Source organism: Megachile rotundata, chromosome 6 (assembly GCF_050947335.1).
Source record: "Megachile rotundata isolate GNS110a chromosome 6, iyMegRotu1, whole genome shotgun sequence".
NCBI lineage: Eukaryota > Metazoa > Arthropoda > Insecta > Hymenoptera > Megachilidae > Megachile > Megachile rotundata.
The window spans coordinates 17,584,164-17,608,722 of record NC_134988.1 but is presented as its reverse complement, the minus strand read 5'-3'; the positions used below and the strand labels follow the sequence as shown (position 1 = coordinate 17,608,722).

The following is a 24,559-nucleotide window of genomic DNA, read 5'->3' as shown; positions in this document are numbered from 1 at the left end:
GAACAGCCGAGTAGAGACACGATACTCGAAGGGGCAGAAAGGAGTCCCGGAACGAGGAAGCGAGACAAGGCGATACAAAGCGAGAAGAGAGCAGGGAACGGGGCTCGGAGAGGAGTAAAACGAAACGGCAGGCGTAGCGAGGAGCGTGTAAAGCCTGGAGGACAGGAGAGAAAGACCGTGGAGGGGGTGAAGGTGGATAGCCGGAAAGGGGCGCGCGGCAAAGGGACGGAGGGACGCCGGTGGTAGGGAGGGGCACGAGGGGAAAGGACATATCCCACCAAGGGGTTTCGGTTTAGTTTGGCGTGAGACGCTGTGCCATTCGGTTCGACCAGCGTACGTTGCCGCGTTCGTCGAGCGTTCGATGTCGTTCATTTCCGCGGTTTAGTTCGAGAAAACGCCACGCCGTATTCCGCGGCGCCGTCATACAGCTCCGTCGCGCTCTTCCGACCGCCCGTGCGTACTCGTTCGTCGTCTCGTCGGGTTCGTTTCGTTTCCTTTCCTTTCCTTTTTTCCCCTTTCGCGAATCTGTCCAGCCTCCGGCGTTCTTTCTGCAAAGAGGCTGCGAGCGCTCGGTCGGCGGTAAGGTGAAAGTAAAATCCCACGTCGGTGGAGCTTAACTCGAATGCCAGGAAATCTGGTGGTACGTCGCGAAATCGCGTACGCATCGGACACGCGACATCGCCGCCGTTGCCTGGACACCCCGCGCCTCGACGACTTCGCAACACCGATATCCCTGAGTTGCGACGGCTCGAGCACCGTAGCGAGCTACGATTTTCGCCACGGTGACGTTCCGCCGCGGACGATACAACGTCGCTTCGTCTACCCACGGGACCAGTATGCTTCGCCGCCGTAGAGGATAGCGTTAGGCTACTCCGATATTCTCGTACGCGCGTACGACTCTCGTGATCGCACGTAAGTACACGCACCTACACACCGTACCAGCCGATATAGCGATCTCGAGCGAATACGTTTGCGTGCACGTAGACCTACTCGCCGGTTGAATGCTGAGAAACAACAGCGAGAAGGAGAGACAGGAAGGGGAGACACGGAGGAAGCGAGAAGAGAAGAGAAGAGAAGAAAGAGACGGAGAGGGCGGTTTCCTCCATCTTTTTCTCCCTCTCTTCTCTCTGTCCGTCTCGCGGCTCCCGTCTTTCTCGTTATTACTCGTTTACCCCTCTCCTCGATCTCTCTTCTCCGTCTCTCGTGGCTCTTCCCTCTTCCTTCGTCTCGCACGCGTCTCGTTCCTCGTTTCTCTCCTACTTGTAACCGTGTATTTATGCGTTTTCTCGTATCCGCGCTACCTCGTCTTTCGTCCTCGAAGAGATCGCGTACGAGTTCACGATAAGTACGCGCCACGCGATGGGACAAACATAACGCGAACCGTGTCTTCGAACTCCACGGAATCGTGAGATCGCGAACGCGCCTAGACCTTAGATCTGTCCGTTGTCCGAAATCGGAGCAACGATCCGCGATACACACGAGCGAGGAAACGCTTGTCCGTTTGCCGATTAATCGGCTGGCTCGGCGATCGCGAAACAATGGGCGGGAAGTTGCTGGTAATGGATGAAATCAGGTTCGAAGACCTTTGTCGTCGGCGTGTTCGGCCGATTAATTAAAAGCCGCGATCACCGTCGCGCCGCGATTAACGACGACGAATCGGGAATCGATCGGAAATACGCGAACGCCTTTGGTAATCGTGTGCGATCGCTCGCCGTCGAAAAACGAGTCGAAGGCTCGCGCGAGTCGTCGAGCGTCTCGAGAACGAGAAAGAACACTTTTTCTCGTGGCAAACGGCTACAAAGACCGGCCCCGACCGATCGAACGCCTTTTCTTTCGCGATCTCTTTCGACGGTCGCTAGGTTACTTCGAATCGTGCTCTTCCGCCCGGTAGGGTCGTCGTCTCCCTACTCTCTTTTCTCTGGGTACGCGGGTATAGAAACGACGCTAGAGGGATCAGAGAACAGCTGGGGGTCTAATCTGTAACTCGTATAACGCGCGATAAGGCGGCTAAAGTTTCGCGAAAGAAAACGAGCAGAGAACTGAACCGAAAGAAAGCGCGTTCCACGCGTGTTTCCGTCGAAATAACGATCCCTTAATGAGACTGCTCGTTTTGCTTCTTCTGGCAAAGCCATTCTCGTCGAGCAACGATACGATGTATTACGTTACGCGCGTAAAAAGAGAAACGCGAACGAACAATATAATTGACACGGTGCGTAAGATATTTTAATCGGGTACGAGTCCCGATGTTCGTGATTCGATCACTTTTCTACGTAAACGGGATAGAGTTAACGCTGGCACGGTAAAGCGGTATCGATAACGTCGCGTGCGAGTTCGTTCGTTATCTGTTACTCGTTTAATATCGAAGTAATATGTATCTTACAACTCGGATATTTGCGTTTTCGTCTAAAACACTCGATCCGAGACAAATTAATTACTCGACTTCGAAGTTCGACCTAAAATTCCTCGATAATTTTACGCGGAACTTCCAGCTCTCGACTCGGACTCGAAAGCGAAATTCGCCGCTGTCTGGAACAGCGCGATAGAGCGAACGCGATCGAGGAATCTTCGTTTATCCGAATACGATTCGAATCCGTTTCTGCGCTCGCTATCGCCACTTGCAACGTCGTTTGAGAAATTTGCTTCTTACGGACCGGCTCGTTATAAATAGACGAAGTGCTAGGCATCGCAGAATCCGTGGTGTATACCTAACGCGTACCGATTCGGTGACCGAACGATTCTGTTACTTCCAACGGTTTAGTCGAGCATTTTTCTCGATGCGTCGTCCCGAATCTGGAAAAATGTTGACGCTTTCCCGGCTTAAGACGTCGATCGTTGCGAACAGGCCTTTACTTAGGCGCATCCCTGCATTCGCAACACGTGCTGTACTCGTAGACGATCGTAGCACGAAAGTAAAGTATCCGAGCATGCGGTCGGTTACGGAGCAACGAACTCGAAAATTCGAGACAAAATCGTTAAAGGTCGTTGCTCGTCGCGAATTCGATCTAATCGAATAACTTCGGAAAAGGAAGCGAGGGAAATCGTCGAACATCGTTACCGCTGTACTAGATTTTCGTGGAAGGATCGATAATCGTTGCTGCGATGCCTCGTGCTACACGCGTCCATTTTTGCGAAGGCAGTTAACGCGAGTAGAATGATCGCGACAACGCAATGACGAGCGACGTTAAGAATTGAACGTAATTCTCGACCACTCCTCCGTGCTTCAGCGCCAAGTTTCGTCGATGCGTATGTACCGTAGGTGAAGCGAGTACACGCGGCGCAGCGCGTATTTAGGAAGCGAGAAAAAACGCGATCGAGAAACGCGGACAAAAGTTAATTTCTTGGCAACGATAACGATAGACGTCGTGTCGACTTATCGTGTCGACTCCGCTACGAAATACCGCGATATTCGATCAATACGAGAGAGCAGGTAGGTAGAGAGTATTCGTATTTGTATTCGACGGGTACGCGTTGCACACGCGTTTCATTCGCGTATACGAGCGACGAGGGCTGCTGCCAATGTGTTTGGCGGTTTGACCGAGCCAGCAGCCGAGCAATGGAAAAACGGAAAGGACAATTCCTGAGCGGGGAAAGAGCGAGGATAAAACGCACCCGTATACCTAGCCGGGTGGCTGGAACCCGGTGGAGGGGCAAAGAACGAGGCAACGGGATTCTAGCTACCTGAGAAACCTTCGGGAAAGTGGGCTAAACGCATCGTGACACGGACTTAACCGTCTCTTATGTCGTGCGCGATTCGTCCGCGAAACTTGCGAATTACGAGCGAGACGATCGGTCTTTAAAGAGAAAGAAACGAGCGTCGAATACGCAGCGTTTAACACGCGTTATCGCGACATCTTTTTCAAACTTTCTTACGCCGAGACGAGGATCGAACGTGCCTAGCTCCGTAACGGCCATGCAGGCTACATCTTTGTTTGTCTCGTAATTATGACGCTGTGGCGTAACATCGCGGAAGATCGAAACAATTCGGTTAGGTCATGATGGATTTATATCGTGTACGCACCGTAAGTGTACTCGCGTTGCACCGTGCGAGTTGTTACGGGACCAACCAAGATCCCGTACGTTACAAGTCACTGGATAGCTACATTGTTTTCGATAAAAACCATGAAAAAAAAACGAGAACTCGATAAGAATGTGCTCCGTAGTCGAATGCGAAGGTTGCTACAGGATAAAAATAGATTCTGTGCATTTATTTTCCTAGATTCTGTGACTTTAACGTTCGAGATCGGTAGCTGCTTCGATAGGCGCGATGAAAAAATAACGAACACGTCGTTCTTGTACGTAACGAAGATACTCCGATGTTTCAACCCTTTGTGATTTATTGGTACTTGACTTCGAGCACAATGTTTCGCATGCGAGTAAAACTAGATGTCTTTCTTGTTAGAAACCGAAAGGGGTTAACGCGTTGATCCGTTCGATTAACGATAAGGAAAAGAAAGAGTCTCGTTCGGTGATTATTTAGCGTGCGAATATTCTCGCAGACGCGTACAGAGATCGTTTTATTTTTCCTTTGAAGTTGCGGTTTTCTGTCGGATTACTATATATAGGAAACGTGTTTCACGATTACAGGCACCGTCACGGACAGTAGTTCGGTACAACAATAAGAAAAATGTCGGGAGTGGGTAAAAGGACTTACCTTCGCGAGGTAAATCCCTATCTTATTTGTCCGCTGTGCAGAGGCTACCTCATAGACGCGACTACCGTTGTAGAGTGTTTACATTCGTGTAAGTAAATTGAATCGTTGTGCCTGAATTACGAGCCACGAAACATCTAATGATATGCTGTCTTCTCTTTTTCGTTTCATCCTACAGTTTGCAGAAGCTGTATTTTGAAGCATCTCAACACGGAGGCCCATTGTCCTTCTTGCAAACATGTTCTCAACAAAGCGAAACCAAACATCAAGTAAGTTTCCGTCGATTCGAACCTTCGTTGTCCGCGATAACAATTTTCTTCAACGAATTTCGTTTCCAGGGCTGACAAAGCGTTACAGGATATCGTATACAAATTGGTTCCCGGATTGTACCACAAGGAGATGCGGAAAAGAAGAGAGTTTTATAAAAAGCACCCTGAACACGGTAACGATACATAACCTTATAAATTTGATCGCAACGGAAATGCATGCTTTTTCCATGTCTGAACGAATGATTTTCTATGCAGCGGATTTAGCGACACCCGAGCAGCGAGGAGAAGACGTGAGCGGAAGGTTAATCTTCGCCCCGGAGGATGCTGTTAGTTTGAGCTTAGAGTATCTACCACCCGGAGCCGATCCTCTGACCATTCTACTCAGTACCAATGACGATACTAACAATTCCCACAACCAAAATAACGTCTGCGGTAATAACAACGGTACCAGTAACAATGGTAACTACGGGACGAGTACGAGTAACAGGCGATACCTTCAATGTCCGGCGCTGGTGACTATCGCGCACCTGAAGAAATTCTTAGCCTTGAAGTACAGCGTCGACATGACTAGGTACACCATCGAAATTTGTCACCGACGTGCTCCGCTGCCGGAGCACTGGACTCTTATGGACGTCGCCTACATTTACGCGTGGAAAAGGGTATAATGACTTATATTTTAACGTCGCAAGCTTATTTTTTCGATGATCTAATCCTCGCATAATCATAATTTCAGAACGCACCGATGCGATTTTTTTATCGAGTTGCATTGGAAGAGCAGAGACTGGAAGCACCTCCTTACGACAGACCTTCCACGCCAGGTTTGGGCGCGAGTTTTCCTCCCATTGATGCGCCCGTCGCAACGGGAGACAACGCTGACACGGAAAATTCGGAGAAAAAGCCGGAATCTAGGCTGAGCAGCGATCGATGCGCAGTTTCGACCGAAAAGGCACGGTCACCTAGTGAACAAGCGCGCGTGAAAGTGGCCAAAGAGGTCGAGACTAAGGAGGAACCACCGTCGAGTAACGCGGTAACCTCGACGACCGTTGCTTCGACCACGGTTTCGATAACAGCTTCGAAAACGATGTCCACGACCACGACCACTATTACCAACACCGTTGCGTCACCCGTGTCGACTGAAACGAACAAACAACAGATAAAAACACCGATCAAGATACTGAAGAATCCGGACGGCAGATACGAAGTTTTGAGAAGTCCTCCCGGCAGTTGGAGCTCGAAAGAACAGAACACCACGACCACGTCCAGTCCAGAGTTCAGCGTCGTTAGCATTGGTAACGGGCAAAACTCGAACGGAGTAAAGATAACGTTGAAACAGTGTACGCCAAATAATAGTACTCCGAACAAACCAAAAGTTATCAGCAACGTGTTGCTACATTGTGGTCAGATGGAGAAAGATTCAGCTGGTTCGTTGGTCATTCAACAGTTACAGAGAGACAAGGAGAAACAACAAGCGGAGAAGCAAGAGAAACAAAGACGAAGGGTTACTTTCGTGGAAAGATCGACTCCCGAGAAGAACACGACCAATAACGCGTTGAAAACCATACAAAAAAAGCCTGCGGAGCAACAGGAGAAGAAACGATTCCTTCAAAGTTTCCAGTTAACTGCCAGAGAACCGGGAACGGATACGTTAGAATCTAGTTTCGAATCGAATAAGGTGAACGCCGCTAACGAAACCAACGAGCCTCACAATAAGGGAAACGTTACTCCGAAAAAGGAACAGGACAAAGTTACGGCCGAGTCGTCGAGTAACGCGGAAAACGCGAAGAACAAGAACAACAACGAGAACAGTGGTGTAAATGCGACGAGTGCGAGCAAACGCGTAGCAACGATCGGCGGATTGACCGGTAATACGCGAGTGAACGCGAATAAACAATGCAGTGATGTGGATACGTGTGTATTGAGTTATACGAAAAGCATCAACGCGAATAACAATTCTACGAAAGTGGACGTGTACACCTTCTCCAACGATCCACCGATTGTTCCAGCGGGAGCGGTGAAAAGAAAATGTCCACCCGGGCTACCTATCTGCGATATCAAACGAAAGAGACAACATCAGGTACAACCTCAAAGCGTGAAGAAACAACCCGTTGCTCCTCCACCGCCTGCTATACAAAATACTCCCAAGTCGCATCGAAAACTCCCCAGCGAACACGTTATTCCCGCGAAGAGAATGGCGACTATGGCCGGAGAAGCTGGTCCTAGTCGAACGCCGACGACTCAGAGCTCCAAAGTTTCGCCCAACCCGGTGCTGTCGCACGATACCAGAAACATACTGGACGGTTGCGGATTGAACATACCCGCCAGTCTCAGTATCACCCTCACAGCACCCAAGTCTCCGGGCAACAGCGGAGGATTCCCTGAACCCAACGATTCCAAAGACAACCGTAAAAACACGCTGGGAAAAGTGAGCCCGAGCATCACTTTGAACGATAGGTCTGTGGATCCTCGTGTACTGAAAGCTTTGAAAGCCGGACAAATCAGAATGCCTGCACCGCCAAAACCGAGGCAGACCAAACAATTGGAGCGCGAAGGGAATCAGCAGCGACCACCGCCTCCTTCGAAACGCAAAAGAGACCAAGATTCGAGGGATATCTTGGATCTCAGCGGAGGAAAGAAAGTGGACATGCATCCGTTGAGAATACCGCAGCCTGTTACGAAACTGAAGACAAAATCAACTATCAGAGATGGCATGCCAAGCATTTCGGAACAAGGACAGGTTGTAACGTTGATGAGCGGCCACAGGTATTATCGAGCACCACCCGGTTCTTTGACTCCAGCAGCGCATCGAGTCAGCGACTGCCCCTTGCCTACACCAGTTCGAACACCGGTCTACGCACCTGGCCTTTCTAGTCCCCTGAGTAGTAGCAGATCCAACACCAATCTCTCGTCCGTTTTCCCCAGCCTGCAGAGTCTTTACGCTCTAAGTCAAGCACCGAATCTCCAACAGTTTCAAATGGACGCGAGACTAAGATTACCTCGACCAGCGGATTCCTCCAACACCGATAATCGAAACGCGAACAGCAATTTGAGCGGCAAAAGTCATCTAGCTGCTCAGTGCGCGCCAGTTAAGCCTGCCAGGTCATCGATAGCTCCCTTGGTTGTTCCTATTACCAAACAGCAACAAACGAGCGAGAAAACCTCGCCCCCGTGTCTAAGCAGACCAACAGCGAACGATACGAACAAAACACCCGCGTTTCGCAACAACGAAACCCTCGACTCCACCGAGTCTGCTCAACAATTGTCCGTCCAATCCAAGTACTCGTCGGTCACGGAAGGCGACAATCGGTATTCACCACGAAGCTCCAACAACAGCGCGGAGAGCGACGAGAACAAAGTATCTACCGATGGACCTCGCGACTCGAATTCGGAAACGAGCAACGATTCCAGAAAAGAACCGGACAATTCGTCGCGGCAGACGCCTCATCGCGAAGCAGCCAGCCCCAGAGTATCGTCTACGGCTTCTCCATCTCCACCTCCTGGAGATACTAACGCGAATACGAGCAACAGCGACAATTCTAGCGGTCGTAAAGATAATACGAACACAACCTCGAACGGTATCGACAATGATTTACCCGCACCCAGTCCAACGAAAAATATGGGCGCCGAGGTATCGAGCAGCAAGTCACCCGCCAGTCCAGACTCCAGCTCGGTAACCATCGAAAGTCCTTCCAGCAAGACCACGGAGCAAGGGTTTCCTTCTCCTTCCCCCGCGTCGGAAGTAGCAAAGCCTTCGGAACATTCGACGAAAGTGGACAACAACGTCGTCGTGGAAGAATCGACGAACGACAACGACAAGAAAGCTTCCTTCAAGCACATCGACGCGAAACAGCTGACCTCAGAAATGTTTCAAAAACGATTGTTGGCTGCGTTCCCTTCCAACGAGTGGGCCAACAATCCGATAGCCGCTGAACATTTTGATAATTTTCTAAAAAGTTTGAAGTTTATCAAGTCGGACGGTAACAAGCTGGACAGTTTAGCACCAGAGAAGATCGAAAGTGGTCAACTAGCGTGCAACGACCCGGCTCGTTTAAATAACGAAGCTTCGTCCAAGTCGCGAACAGACGTCGTTGAATAATTTACGTTCGTAAATTGATTTGAAAGCTGCATCACTGCCGAACACTGATCGTAACGTTATCGAATGACTTTTAGCGTGGATACGATTGTGTAATTATCCGAGACACTTCTAATAGAATGTGGCGTACACGCGCCGAACAATACAGGGAAAATAAAACACAGCACGGACGCTGGTGATGTTATTTTTTCAAATTTTTTAAGGACACGCATCGTTCATGAAATTTCATCAGTGCATTGTTGCTTGCTGGGTGAATTAGCAAGTTCCACGAGTAGTCGCTCGACTTTTATAAGGGATCAGATTTTTCTTTTCGAACGAACGATACAAGGAATGTCACGAGAACGATCGGATTCGTATTATTTGTACGATGATTTCCGTTTGTACACGTGCAAAGATTGTTCCTACCTCGGTCCACGTTAGAAATACGAAAAAGTACCTCGCATCGTGTTTCAATCCGATATCGTGATTTATTTGGACGATTTATTTACTTGAATAGTAGAACGAAGCACAACGAAAATTTATCGAGACGATACAAATTTGCTTTCCTATTCCGTATACAGGCAACAAAGTATGATAGATACGTGTACGTAACAAGAAACATAGGGACCGAAAAATTGAAGAGTAAAGAAATTAGATATACAATTATTCGCATAATGTACGAGCGATATATTTGTTAGTTTTTTTCATTAACTTTGCGTTACGTTTCACTATCAGTTACTATTATGTATACGTTGTATGATAATTGTTACGTTATGCGACTGTATTATATACAACTGTATTATTTCTTTATCTGTATATACTTAATAATTACGTTAGTGCATCATTTTCTCGCGAGATGCGCGCAAAATCCTATTACTTTATAAGCTCGAAAACATTCAATTCGAATCGATCGATCGAGAGTTCGTGTAAAATTAATTCGAGTCAAAATTTGTCGAATACAATTGCATGAATATTGATTTTGAACAACAACTTGACATGTAATAATGAAAGAAAATATTATTATATAATCAAACGTGCAATCGTTATGTTTTTTTACAATCATCCCGTGTCGAAGATTCTGAAATTTCACGCACATTCGAATGTTTGATATGACCGCTCATTTTTAACATAATGGCGTATCGTGACGACACCGTTTCGAATTGAATTTTTGTATTCGTACAAGCGTAAAGAAAATATAAATTTGCAGTACACATTTTACCTCTGACAACCGTGACGGACAGATTTTTAACTTCTGTAACAAAAAATCATAGAACAATATTAAAACAACGATCTTTTGTAAGTTTCAAATCTTTAAACATTTGAACATACGCCATTATTTATTTAAATTATTTAGATTCTTTTTCCTTTAAGTAAAGAATAGTTTTTAATGATTTGTTTTTGAAGCATACCGTTCAAACAATATAGCTTGATATTTAGCTACTGTATTTTCATATCACGAACTATATTTCGTCATTTTACACTACTTTTTTAAACGTTTTATCACTCGGTATTTTTCGAGAGAACAAATCTACGCGCTGAGGCGTTCCGCAAACTACTGACTAATGTCTTCTGCCGGAAGTAATGCATAATCAGTTGAATGCACGAACAATACTCATTACAATGTATATATTATTTTTCGTAGAAACTTAGTGCATTAATAATCATACGAAATGAGACACATGTTTGTAATTAAATAAAATATTTATTCTTTTTAATATTACATATATATTATATGTGTCGTATAATATTAATAAAAATAAACGATGATGGAACATCCGGTTTTCAAAGCAGACCGTGGCGCCATTCGAAGGAGCGAATTGCTCTAGAATTATGATTCTCTAAGTAAATGTATAACTTTAAGGTTATATATATCTGAGGTATGGTATTCCAGAAATTGAAAGGTTAACCTTTTGTGTGATAAGTGTTTAAATGAGTACAAGTTTTAAGTTTGTTTAAGCGGTACAAGTTAAAATGAGTAATACGAAAGAAAATTCTACAGCTCCAGCAAAAAATACAACTACAGGAAATACCAAGCCTTACGGGAAGATTGTATTAACGTTGCAAAATTGTCTTTTACCCGAAGAAAAGCTTAATTCGACGCCGTCGCATTTAGATGGGTTGGATGCCGAAACCGAAACTGATTTAAGGATATTAGGATGTGAACTTATTCAAACGGCTGGTATTTTATTGAAATTACCGCAGGTTTGTGATTTTGTTTGAAAGTAAACAAAATGTTTATATACGGTATAACCTCTATAACCTCCAAACATATAATCTTTCTTTATTTTACCGCTTCAAACAGGTTGCAATGGCTACAGGACAAGTAATATTTCAACGATTTTATTACAGTAAATCCTTAGTTAGACATAATATGGAAACAACTGCAATGGGTTGTGTTTGTTTAGCTAGTAAAATTGAAGAGGCACCTAGACGTATCAGGGATGTTATTAACGTATTTAATCATATTAAACAAGTCTCTAGCCAAAAGTAAGTATAATTTCATATCCATAATATTATTTAAGTACCCGTAATTCTTTTATATTTATCAATTGCTTACTTATTTCAGACCAATACAGCCTGTGATCCTCGATCAAAATTATGTAGCTTTAAAAAACCAAGTGATTAAATCAGAAAGAAGAGTTCTGAAAGAATTAGGCTTTTGCGTTCATGTAAAACATCCTCACAAAATTATTGTTATGTATTTACAAGTGCTAGGATATGAAAAAAATCATGCTCTGATGCAACAGTGTTGGAATTATATGAATGATTCGTTGAGATCAGATGTATTCTTGAGACATCAGCCTGAGACAGTTGCATGTGCATGCGTGTATTTGGGAGCAAGGCAACTTCAACTTCCTTTACCTACGTCGCCTGCCTGGTTTTCTCTCTTTAAAGTTAACGAATCGTCAATTAGAGATGTATGTCGCCGCATATTGCGGCTCTATTTTCGACCTCGTGTAAAACCTGAACAATTAGAAAAACGCGTAGAAGAGCTCCGTCGTCAGTACGAAGAAGCTAGAACAAAAGCAAGAGGGGGAGATGTTGATAGTCACACGCCAAGTCCACCACTGCCTAAACATCATAATGCCTGGGGCGGATTTATTAGCCGTAGCGGTACACACGCGGCACCCGAACGTACAAAGTCACCTAGGTAGAGTATTGCTAACAGAGTACCGTAAGAAACTTTATTTCATTGATCTGTTCTTTATATTTAATATATTAATAACTTCATTTTTATATAGGCGCTCAAAGTCTCCTAGTACTTCACCATCTAGGGGTGAAGGAACAAAACATTCCAAGAGAAAGAAACATAGTAGAAGCAGATCTCGCAGTCATAGTCATGGACGTTCTCGGAAACCGAAGAAAGCGCAACGAAGGCGATCTGGCAGTCATAAATCGTCCCGTAGTCGTTACAGATCGCGCAGTCGATCTCGGGATAGAGATGTAGAAAAATCAAGTAAACATCGCAGTAAACACAGACGGCATTGACTTGTACAATATATAAAATATTATTTGATACGTTACAAGTGACACTGCAATCACGTTAGCAGTTGCATCCATTTTATAATATAATACGAGGCCTTTTTTACCTCTGTTAATTGACATGCAACTTGAATAGGACAATTAATTTCTACTGTATGATACATATCTTGAGTTAATTTAAAAATTGTAGATTCCAAACAAATTATTTCTAAAAATATTAAGTCAAAGTACCTCGAAAAAAGCGGTACATTACCGGAAAAAAATATTACAAATAATGATACTTAAGAAGGCGTGTATTTAATACAAATACAACTTGAAAATAAAGTTTTATATTCATGTATCACTTTGTATCATTTTATAAAATCCGACCGGTGTAGCTTTTTTCCTTTCATTCGAGATTACTTGTGAAAAGTCTATTGTTACTAATTGTGGAAGGATATGAACGATATATCCCCTATACCCCGGAATATTTTCGACAGGATTTCCATGCAGTGATAAACATCTAAGATTATGTAAACCTTTTAGTTTTATAATGTCATTGATGTCCGAAATTTTGTTTCCATGTAAGTACAAAATTTTCAAATTCGGAAAGTGTACAATATCGTCACCAATGCTGCTTATTTCGTTAAATGAAAGATCAACCCAACTAAGGAGCTTAGGATCATCGAGAAGTTTGCGTACAAGGTCTTCGAATCCGTCCATTGAAGTTAATAAATTATTGCTTAACCATAACGAACATGTCATAAAACGATCTGCAGATGTTCGCATTGGAACTTTACCCGTTCGTACAGCCTGTGGTCGTTTACCTGCTAATTCTCTTGGAATAATAAGAAAGTTATTTATATACATGATGTGCGGATACATACAATTTTATAACTTTGTATGATACAACGTACCATTCAGCGTAGTTGCATTTTTAAAGGACAAGTCCAATGGTGGAGCTATCAACATTTCTTGTCGTTCGGTTCGTCTGTAATCAGAATGGGGATCCTCGTAAGTAATAGTATCCATTTCAATCTATTGAATATCGTTGAATAATATTTTTAGGTAAATTTTGATAAAATTTCTCCAACATTAATGTTCCCAGTACATTCGATATGTTTATTAAAAGTCACATATCAATTCTTCGCATATTATTACAATTTTTCGTTATCATCCAACTATCGCCATATAGATAGTCACTTATCCAATAATCGTTATACATTCTCAATTTGTTAGAAACTTAACTTGGAATTAAAAGTAGCAACTTTTACAAAATTTAATAGATATCATCAATTTATATGTTTAAATTTAGTAATTTTATAAATAAAATTACGCTTATTTTGAAAAGTTTACCGCCGATAAAATTAAAATTTAAAAAATTATTTCGATGTATTTTTGAACACTCGAAATGTAATACAGATAAACGACGCTAGAGCGCTTACTCCAACATTCGTTTCATAGCATCAATTCACCATCCTACATTCACATGAACAGTGACGTTAAATTATAAACTTTTAACGGCGGCAAGGAGAATCAAAAACATTGAATTCATGTAAGCAAAGATTTTGTAATTACTCAAATTTATAGAATTTGTTTGAAGAATAAACAAACTCGTGTAATACAAGAAAATAGTATATAGACTTCTGGCATTGCGTTTATTAAAAATGCCGCGAACGAAAAATGTTCGAAAACCAAAACAAGAACAGCAATTTGCCGAAGAAAGTGATTTATTAATAAGAGATTTTGAGCGTCAGGCACAATTACGAATTTTAAAAATGGAAGGAGAAGCAAGAATGGCAATAAAAAGCGTTGAAACTTTCATTGATGTTACTCTTTCACGGCTTCCATCGGAAATACGACAAATGACTCTCGGTGAAATACTTAATTACGAGATCGATAATAAGAAAGAAACTTGTGATGAAGTTTCGTCGTCAGTGGATGATTGTTCATTACCGTCTGTCACAGTAAAAGTGAAAGGAAAGAAAAATAGAATTACTGCATCCGACGACGGATATGTAACCGAAGGCGTCGCTACAACTCGCTCGTCTAGAGCACCAAAAATTACAGACAGTACCTATGTTGGTAGAACACGTAGTAGTTCAAGAAACAGTAGGATTAAGCATAGCGAAGTTAATCAAGACACTGTAAAGAAGACAAGTAAAAAAGAAAGGATTAAAGAATCAATGAAATCAAATAAATTCAAGACACCTGCAACTTTGAAACCTGGTAATCTTGAGTTTGGTCTTGTAACTCCAAAAATCAAACCAAACACACCATTAAATGTATTAAGACGTCCACGACAAGGAGAAATGGTTCTTAGTATGCAAGGTAGTCCTTTATTAGTTTCTGCAATTGTTCAAGAAGATACAGCTAATATTAATGTACCTTTGGCCAATGGTAACGTTATATCCCTATTACCTAATGATGGTTTACGTATGTCACATATTCCTGAATTAGATCCAGAAACTATGAGGCAGCTAGAAACTCTAAAGAACCATATTGAGAAAGTTATCTCTGCAAAATAAATATAGAATCATTGATAGGATAAATTTCTTCCTGTGCCTTTTATATCTAACTATTGTGTTAAGACATGATGTGTATTTTGGATACTTTGTTACAACTTTATTGTAAGCAGCATCATTAAAATAAACTAAATTACACTGAATTTAATATATTTAAATATCATTTACTATCGCATTTTATCTTGACATTTGTGTAATGTATAATATATAAGATCTGACTACTAGAAAACATATATTATTTTTCTACAAATTAACATTTAAGATAAAATTTTTATGTAATTAAGATTAATATTAATAGCAACAGATGTATGTTTTTACGCGATTGTAATAAAAATTGAGAAATATGATAATTGTGTTATAACTTGAATATCCCAATACATCATAAAATTATATGTAATGTATACCATAAAAAAATTTTATAGTATACCATCAAAGCTAAGTATGATAGTATTTACGTTTATTATATTTATTGTTTGAAACATGTATTTTCAATAAAATAATATATAATAATATACCAAACACTTTTAATCTTTTAAAATGGTAAATGTTTCGCATTCGATAGGCGGTAAAATCGGGGCGCGTAATTTGCACATGTATATATACGTGCTAATTGTAAGTGTACATGCGCATACAAGTTTGCCTACTGTCAAACCAACGGCGTATTTGCATTCTTAAAATTTTCATAGTAACAGTACATTTAGAACGCATTAATCATGTTTAAAATATCTTAGTGGTCTTTCTAACTCGTATAAAGTGATGTAGTCGTCCTACATTTCACTATAATTTGTCATTTCCAACATTATTCGTTGTATAACAGTGTTGTACATGTATGAAAAGTGAATTCAGAATGTCGAAGTACACGCTACTGAGTTTGTTAACACGGATTTATAGGCGATTACAATCATTACAATAGGTTTCTCCTAACTTTAACGCACTGAGCTAATGTTAAATATCTTTCCTTGTATAATTGAACCTATACCTCGCTATAATTACAAGGTTCCAGAAAAAAACAACGAAATTACTACTTCGTGTCTCTCTATAAATAAGTTATATTAATTAATTATGAAATGCAAGTTAACCTTCAATAAAAAATACACTTTTGAATGATATTGATTTAAATCATGTATACAAATTTTTATTCAATTTAATTCAAGAAACAATCATAATAATTTCCTTCTAAATATAACATAGATATGTTTGAGAGGCTCTTATAGTATAACATTCAACATGGTGCGTGTAATCACAGTACATAATTTTTTGGGACAAAACATTACCCAAATTGAGGAACCAACTGCAAGTTGTATAGCAAATGCATCTGGACGTGAAATGCTCCTCTTAGCACTTTCAACGCATTGCGTTGAAGCGTGGGAATTGATGATGTCTGATATTAAACTACATACTGTTTTTCCAACAGTTGATACCATTAATCAAATGGTACATTGTACCAAAGGAGATTATGTTGTAACATTAGAATCAAAAGTGATCAGAGATGCAAGTGTTAATAATCACATTGGAAAAGCAACAAAGTTTGTTAGAATTTATGTAAATTGGGCAATAGTAAAAGATCAAAGTCAACCTATGCGTGCTAGAATAGCAGGCCGTGTCACTCCAAGTTTAAATCGACCACTAAATAGTTTAGAAATGATAGAACTGCCATTGAGTGTGCAACCCACATTAATTGCTTGTTGTCAGAGTACTGGTAATTTGTTAGTGGCCTCAGGAAATAGTGCCATTCTTCACGAATTCAAGATTGAAACTCAGCAAGTATCAAAAATGAAATTTATAGATTTTGAAGCTAGACCATGGTCATTAGGATTCTCATTTTGTCCTACTCATATGGAAATTGTTGAGGACTTTATATCAGTCATGAATAAATCGAATTTATGTGTTTTTCGATTGACTAATTCAATGTATGAGGACATTGACCAATTGAGTTCTTTAACTTCTACAAATTCTTCATCTATTGATAAAACTTCTATATCCACTGATTCCTCGCTCGTGGAAAATAGCAATAACATGGGAAATCAAGATGACAATACAATATTAACAGCAACAAATTCAAAAGGCAAAATTTGTGTTCAAGATCTCCACTGTACTATATCAGAAAACAATGATTCCTTTGGAACAACTACAAAATCCAAAAGCAGAAGACATAAAAATTCTAAAGCAAATATATGGAATAAATTAGAAACAGGTGACCTGAAAAAAATAAAATTTAATAACAATGAAGCTGTTGTAGATTTGGATTATTTAATGTACAATGAAAAGGATGAGTTACAAAGATTAATTGACCAAGAAGTTATAGATGGAAGTTCACAATCATTGACTATCAATTTGCCATCTATAAGTTTAGAACGAGCAGGACCTGGACATACTTTAAGTCCTTTCATACTGAATCCATCAGACATAAAAATTATAATTAAAACGAATTCTCCTGACCTGGGATGGTCAGAAAATTATACAATAAAAACTTTGTTGTCTCTTAAAATAATGGCAGCTAATAATAATTCCAAATATGATGGAAATTCTGAACTGTTCAGTTGTTCTTTACTAAAGCCATTGTATATGAAAAAAGAATGCAGCAATTCTTGCGTGAAAAAATCGATTCTCAGATCAGACAAGTATACACATTTACAGGGTATTAGCTGTTTATTGTGTACGCTTCAAGAAGGATATCTTTATCATTTCTCTGCTAACAGCTCAAATCCTACAGATGTAACTTGTTTAACTACATATCCATTTACTGCGCCTGTTAATCACGTTGCACTGGAACACACTGCTTTACATGCATTGACCGAAGCTGGTCTCGAGTCTTATACATTACGCATATCCCATCATATCGCAAGAACGACGAGTAACATCGATAATATAAAAATAACATGCCCTAGCGTTTCTGAGCCTGTTTGCTTGATCGGTTTACGACCGTTTCTAGGCATACAGCAATTACTACACAGTAAAAACTACTTAGTTCTTTTAGCTAAAGCTGATAATTCTTGGACTTTGTACTCCTTGATTTTACCGAAGCTGGAAAATTTATACTATGACATTTTAAATGCGGCAAGAAGTCACAAGTCCTCAAGTCCCAGCACTTACAGACATTTATTGGGCGAGGCTCATGCTTTGATACGTTTGGCAAAAGACACTGACTATAATAGTTCGGACAAAAATGAACTCGATGATAGCGTTAACAAAAATGGGTTAAAATTGAGGAACTTGTATAATCAATCGTGCGCTCTGCTCGGAGATTATTATATCCGTTCCGAGTACGAGTCTGATTGGGATTTCTGTATACCTTATTACAAAATGTCGGGATTAAAGCCCACAGAAGTATTATCAAGAAAGTCGAGTCAAGATGCACCTGGCCTTATTACATTTCTAACGGATATACTTCTGACGATGAAAAGTGGTTCAGAAGCTGATGCCTTGTTCCAAGGATTTAATATCGTGGAAATTATTAGCAAATTGAAGAAACTAGACTTGCTGAAACTGATCTTCAGTAGTCCCGTATTGCGAGAATATACTACAGAGAAATTAATCCATATCTTGTTATTATATGAAACGGACGAGTTAGTCAAATTAGCTTTGGCATTGTTGCACATACAAGCTGAGAAACAAGAGCAGGCGGAAAAAATACTCGAACCAGTTTCGGCGCTATATATAAAAAAAATAGTTGTAGAACATTGGGACTTGTTGTTTGATATGACTGCGATGAAGAAAAGAAGTCCGATGATTCCTACGTTCTCTGACTTCGCCGGCATGTTGATGCGTCAGAAAAACTCAACGTTCGCCGAAATTTTAATACAGATAATAGAAGATGATGGAATTTTGTCTCTTCATCAAATTATACAAGTATTTCTAGAATACCTACCGTCAAGAGTCGGTAGAGATGGGCACAATGCGGCTATGACCCTACAAGTTTTTCTCGAGAAATATCTTCACAATTATTTCAGTACAAAGTTGATTACTGACTCATCTGTTATAAACAAGAATCAAATACGCACGGATTTCGCTTTGGTAGAAGCGTTTAAGTTATTAGTGCGATCGTATTTAGGCAAATTAACTCAAACTAAAGTGTACAAATTAGAAAGTAGAGATAATAACGTACAAGAAGGCTACGACAATTTCATGTTCGCAAAATTCAGACCACATTATTTGAACGGAATGCCTCCTTATGCACAAGATTACCAGAAGGTGTTAAATACGTGTGATCTGAAGGACTTAGCTAATATCGACAAGACTGACACTGAGAAAACTATACCTACGGAATTGTTTAAGTTGCAGTCTATATTATCCTGTGATTTTATACCAAACGAATGTTTGTATGAAGTCAAACAGTTCCTTGAAACGCAAGAAATTGATGGCGGCCTGTCTTTGAAAACTCTGTGTATTAAAAACACGGAAGAAGTAACAACGCTCCTAATGGATAACTGCCCTCAAGTAGTTGTACAATATGCGAAGGTGTTTATCATGTACTTTGCTCCATTAGTTTACATCATCTTCTTATAAGATTAAATTTTACAAGATTATTTATGTATTTCAGGATATGTATACCAAAGACTCTGAATGGAAATATCTAATCGAATTAACGCAAAATAAAATTTCTTCATCAATCGCGCGACAAGAAATGCATTGTTTGTATACGCAAATCATGAAAGGTACACGATCTTATTTTAATCAAGAGAAAAGTCAGAATTTATTTACAGTGAAAAAATTTACTATGTTATCTTTTAACATTTCAGCAATTTTAAGTTACCTGCCGCATACATTATCTTTAAAGAGTCTACATCGTGTTCTCCCGAAAGACGATGTAATAGCATTTCAGAAATGTAGTGAAATGTGTAATCAGATCATGCACGCGGAACATGTTAAATCTTTGATAATGGAAACTGGGCAACAACTGTTATCAACTTTAAAATTGTGAACGGCAATTTCAGTAAAATAACTTCACCGTCATTTGACGTTAATATAGGTCCAATTTACTTCGGTTGGAAACAAAAAACAGTATGACTTAAGTGCAACAGAAAGTTCTGTTGCATGAAAATTATATAGAAGAAATACATATAAAACAAATAACACTTAGTCGAATTTGTTGAGAACAATAATTCTACATGTGATACGATCTTTGCAAAGTCTTAATCAATCGTAGTTTTACGCTTAAAATTATTTGACATGTAACTATTGAATCCAATTCTTTAAAATTAAGAGTCTATTTCTTCTTGCAGAATATATTTAAATTCTTAAATAACTTTTCAACTATCAATTCTGCTTTCATAAGTATTTTTTTTTTAATTACTTATAATAATAAGTTTATAAAAAAATTTGTGTCAAATGCACAATTACCGATATATCTTGACTATTTTATTGTTTATACTTTTTAAAATGTGCACACCTTTTTTACCCATTAAGCGTTTAATTTTCGTTATGACCGTAGTCACGCACAAAATTCTTATGGGTAAAAGTATATCAAAATATGTCAAAAATTTAAGACAAATATTATAGATAAAAGTAACTCATCTATAACTGATTGTTGAAATGTTCTATATAGATATATTGTATTATGTCTAGACGTATGTTATCTTACCCTTAACCGATGAAATAGTTGAACCGTAGTTAATAAAAATTTATACAGAACCGAAGATATAGCTATCAATACGCATTGTACGTATGATATTTAACATAATAGATTGCTTTCTACACTGAACTAAGAAATTCTGTAATGATGATCATGTATTTTTGACTGTTGTTTCTATATTTCTATGAATCCGTTGAACATTGTTTATATTTTATTCATTAAGGGCGGGATGACATGTGTTTAGAAAAACACATATTACTGAGATAGTTACTTTCTATTATATTCGTTGATCTTATGATGTAGAATTTTCATCACTTTCTGAATGTTACAGAATATGTAACTTTGATGTGCCTTTAGGACTCATTTCTCTTTGTTATAAATCTAATAATATAATTATGTTAGAAGTGATCTATTATATTTATAAATTATGATAAATAATATATACGTAACTCATCTCACAATGTTTCTTTATTATAGTGTCGTACTTTTACTATAATTTTGTTTACCTGTTTAAAAAAAAAGTAGAAATTACTCGTGTTTGTTTAACATCTTCAATCTTATTAGTTTGCTCAGGGATTAAAGTATTTTACGTAACTTTTAAATGCATAACAATTTTATTATATAGATACAATTTATAACCCGTTTTTAATTTATATAAGATGAAATAATAAAAAGCTATATACCTATTGGATATAGCTATTTAATAAAGTTCTAAAAGTATAGAATATCTTAATTTGATACTTAGTATTTTTAAATTAACCCCTTTTGTAATAAAGAAATTACACTGTTATATGAAAGCAATCCTAGTGTTTGTTTGTATATACATTTTTATATTTATTAAAAAATATTTTTAACTATTTTTTTGTGGTATTTTAAATATTAAACAAGGTTTATTTTTCCTTATCAAATAAATTTAATAAGTTTAAAGTTATGCAATTTCAAATTCTTCGTTCAACCTTGATAAGTTTCTGAAAAAATAAATGATATTGTATGTGCAAAGAGGTTTATGACTTCAGTAAAGGTACCTGTTTAGACATACCTATTTTCTATAGCTTCATTTAAATTGTATTTATGCATTAACGAAATGACAAGCCTTAACGTTGACCAAATAATATTCGACATCGCCTTTGGAGAGAAATTTTCACCTTGCATTCCACGACCCGCAGCTTGTTGATTTAAGGCTATTAAAAGATGTTCACCGGCTTCTCTACAAAACAATAAATAATTCTGATGTGTAATAAACGTTGTATTATACACAATTATTGTACTTACTTATATGCACCAAGATTAATACAAGAAATTCCGAGATTATAACGAGCTCTAATAAAACCAGGTGATAATCTTAAGGCATGATGGTACGCGTTTATAGCTTCTTCTGATTTTTGACCATTTGCTAAAGTCGCGCCTAACCTATTCCACAATCTGGAATCCTTCCATAAATATTATTTTTAATAATATAATAATGCTAATACACATATAACGGAAAAAAATTATTTTATACATACATCAGGGCGTACTTGCAGGGCTGCTTGGAAACAATCACAAGCCTTATCATACTCATTTGATAAATTGAACAGTACACCGAGCCCACACTGTACATCTGGATCTATTTCGTTTAAAGGATTTATACGCGCAGCTTGAATATAAAGATTTTTTACTTCTTCATGTACATCGCTAGCGGAATCAAATACAATATTATTAGCACAAATCTACACACAATTTTAATTTATAATTTTAACTATTAGTTACTTACTCAAATAAAATAGACGATACATTGAATTTTGTTTGTGGTTCAGTGTTAGTCTTTCTTGTAGAAAGGTGTTTGTATTTTTCATTTCTTAATAACCACTCTTTAAGAATTATACATGCTTGATTTTGATAGGACTCATTTGTATATGAAACTGCAAGTGCCATAAGAGCAGTACCATTTGCAGGATCTATGTCTAAACAACGTTTTAAAGCATAAATAGCTAGTGGATCCTGCTCATTTTCTGCCTGGGTTTTACCAAGAAGTAGCCAAGCTTCTGGATTCTTTTCATCTTGCTGTACTGCTGCCTCAAAGCAAAGTATTGCACTTGGTAAATCTCCAGCTTCTAATCGTTTCTTACCCTCTTCCAATGCATTTGGCAGATTTTTCATTGGATTTTCTTCATGAAACTCGTAATCTTTAAACGGATCATAAAAAGTGTCATATTCTGAAAGCCATGGATGTTTAGATGACAACTTCTCAGAAGGTGATATCTTTTCCAACTCATTTTGAAGTTGTACAAATGTAGATTCATAATTGTCTGCTTCTAAATAAGGATAATTTTTTCTGTGTATTTTCAGAGAAATCTAATTCAATGTAAAATTAATTTGCATTACAATAAATACTAACCTGAAGAAGTACTTTCTTTTTGAAATTCATCTATCCAATTATCAACAACAACTGATTCTTTTTCAACCTTATTTAAGATCTCATCTTCTTGAGTATTATTATCAGAAACTTTACTTTCAGACTTTTCATTAATTTTTTCAAATTGTTCAGACCACTCTTTGCTTGAATCCTGAAAATCTGGCAGTGATTCTTGATCATTATCAACTAAGATGTCTCCCTCTTGTTTCATGAATTTCATAAATTTTGAGTATGCAAAGTTATGATTATCATTGTTTTCCATTGGTTGTGTTGCGTTTTCTATATTCATATCATTTTGTATGGCATCTATACTGTGTTCTATATATTCTTCAGCCCACTTAGGTCCTAATCCTAGTTCGTGCTTTTGTTGAATTTCTGTGTTTGAAGTTTGTTCTGATTCCGGATTCCAAATATCATCAGCATGGTGTTCCTACAATAACAGTAATTTATTTATTATATAATGTTGTTGACATTCATCACAAAAGTAAAATAAATATAATTACATTAAAGTGACGTCCTGATTCAAGATATTGATTTGCCCAAGCTGTATCTAAAGTAGTTAATTCTTGAGCTACTCCTGGTGCTGCTATGGGTGGATGAATGTTTTGATCAATTTCACGCATTTCTTGTAATAAATTATCCATTCTAAATGTTTGAGGACACGAAGGATGTTCTTCTAAAAATTGTTTAACTAACTGATCTGAATCTGAAGCTTGGAAAGATTCCACAGGCTCAAAAGGTCGATGTATTCCTTCTTCTTTGAAACCATGATCACTTACAAAATGTGATGTAAGACGAATCAAAGGACTAGGTCCTCCACAGTCACCCTCGACTAATTCACGAAATGCCATTTTTCTTTTATATTGTTAATATTCACCTGTAGTAATAACCCAACAGATTATGTTCATTTTGAAAAATTCTAATTATAATATCTAATAACAGATGACAAATTATCCAAATATCAACAAATGATAAAATAGTAATCAAAAATAATATTATCAATTTTATTTAATCTTGAAAGAATTTGATGATAAACATATTTAAGATATAGAATGTTTATTTCAACAATTTGATTTAGATAGTGTAAAAAATTTGGTATTGACATTAATAACAAAATGACTTTGAATTTTATATTCACAAATACGTAGAATATACAAACCTTTTTCAGTTTTTAATATCGCAAAACACTTTCGTAATATCGTTGATGTTACACTGAAATATGGTTTTGTATCAAGCACAATGTTTGAGAGTGATCATTTCTTTGCTACCAAACAATATCAGTAACTTGCATCAAATAAGTTTCGTCATACGATGGTGGGGCGCACAAAATTACCATAAAAAATGTATAAGTTAATGTTAGAATAAGATGCATATTACAAAGACATTCTTTACATACAGTTGGCTAGTGAACGTCAAATCATCGACAAGTTGCTGAACTATCTAAAGCCATGAACATCTTTTTTGTAACAACTATACATAATTTTTTATACAAAATATATACCTTTAATTGACTTTTCTTCTATAATTAAATTTACTGCTTTTAATCAATGAATTATTTATAAAGTAATAAAGTTGCTATAAAAAATAATATTTGCATTTTACGCATTGCACGTATTTGA

At 38.5% G+C, this 24,559-nt stretch overlaps 6 protein-coding genes across 11 annotated transcripts; 4 read left to right on the top strand and 2 right to left on the bottom strand.

Annotated features, from left to right (window-relative positions):
- The first annotated feature begins 279 nt into the window (after positions 1-279).
- On the top strand, positions 280-10,026 carry LOC100877658 (uncharacterized). 2 transcript variants are annotated; one of them, XM_076532377.1, is made up of 6 exons: positions 280-912; positions 4,585-4,739; positions 4,827-4,917; positions 4,987-5,090; positions 5,173-5,576; positions 5,651-10,026. In XM_076532377.1, exons 2-6 carry the CDS (start codon positions 4,625-4,627, stop codon positions 9,008-9,010), a joined length of 4,074 nt encoding a protein of 1,357 aa, XP_076388492.1. In that variant the 5' UTR covers positions 280-912; positions 4,585-4,624; the 3' UTR covers positions 9,011-10,026. The 2 variants fall into 2 exon arrangements, with proteins under 2 accessions (XP_076388492.1, XP_076388493.1); XM_076532378.1 differs by lacking the exon at positions 280-912 and adding an exon at positions 3,463-4,019.
- Positions 10,027-10,817: 791 nt separating this feature from the next.
- On the top strand, positions 10,818-12,809 carry LOC100881020 (cyclin-L1). Its single transcript, XM_003704151.3, has 4 exons — positions 10,818-11,188; positions 11,289-11,473; positions 11,553-12,137; positions 12,229-12,809. The coding sequence occupies exons 1-4, from the start codon at positions 10,958-10,960 to the stop codon at positions 12,473-12,475; spliced, it is 1,248 nt and encodes a 415-aa protein (XP_003704199.1). The 5' UTR covers positions 10,818-10,957; the 3' UTR covers positions 12,476-12,809.
- On the bottom strand, positions 12,748-13,762 carry LOC100877774 (leucine-rich repeat-containing protein 51). Its single transcript, XM_003704290.3, has 2 exons — positions 13,366-13,762; positions 12,748-13,284 (listed from the first exon to the last, which is right to left on the bottom strand). Exons 1-2 carry the CDS (start codon positions 13,478-13,480, stop codon positions 12,803-12,805), a joined length of 597 nt encoding a protein of 198 aa, XP_003704338.1. The 5' UTR covers positions 13,481-13,762; the 3' UTR covers positions 12,748-12,802.
- Positions 13,763-13,956: 194 nt separating this feature from the next.
- borr (borealin-related) lies at positions 13,957-15,116 on the top strand. The gene has a single exon (XM_003704291.3). It carries the CDS (start codon positions 14,116-14,118, stop codon positions 14,974-14,976), a length of 861 nt encoding a protein of 286 aa, XP_003704339.1. The 5' UTR covers positions 13,957-14,115; the 3' UTR covers positions 14,977-15,116.
- A 439-nt stretch (positions 15,117-15,555) lies between these two features.
- Positions 15,556-21,006, top strand: LOC100881132 (BLOC-2 complex member HPS3). The gene is made up of 3 exons (XM_003704152.3): positions 15,556-19,431; positions 19,514-19,628; positions 19,713-21,006. Exons 1-3 carry the CDS (start codon positions 16,201-16,203, stop codon positions 19,892-19,894), a joined length of 3,528 nt encoding a protein of 1,175 aa, XP_003704200.2. The 5' UTR covers positions 15,556-16,200; the 3' UTR covers positions 19,895-21,006.
- Positions 20,996-24,557, bottom strand: Pex5 (peroxisomal biogenesis factor 5). Of its 5 annotated transcripts, none has more exons than XM_076532380.1 (9): positions 24,442-24,557; positions 24,100-24,380; positions 23,444-23,817; positions 22,923-23,370; positions 22,299-22,839; positions 22,051-22,219; positions 21,818-21,975; positions 21,585-21,752; positions 20,996-21,513 (listed from the first exon to the last, which is right to left on the bottom strand). In XM_076532380.1, exons 3-9 carry the CDS (start codon positions 23,789-23,791, stop codon positions 21,474-21,476), a joined length of 1,872 nt encoding a protein of 623 aa, XP_076388495.1. In that variant the 5' UTR covers positions 23,792-23,817; positions 24,100-24,380; positions 24,442-24,557; the 3' UTR covers positions 20,996-21,473. The 5 variants fall into 5 exon arrangements, with proteins under 5 accessions (XP_076388495.1, XP_076388496.1, XP_076388497.1 ...); XM_076532381.1 differs by having other exon boundaries at positions 24,100-24,224; XM_076532382.1 differs by lacking the exon at positions 24,442-24,557 and having other exon boundaries at positions 23,444-23,526; positions 23,637-23,817; positions 24,100-24,422.
- Between the last annotated feature and the right edge of the window lie 2 nt (positions 24,558-24,559).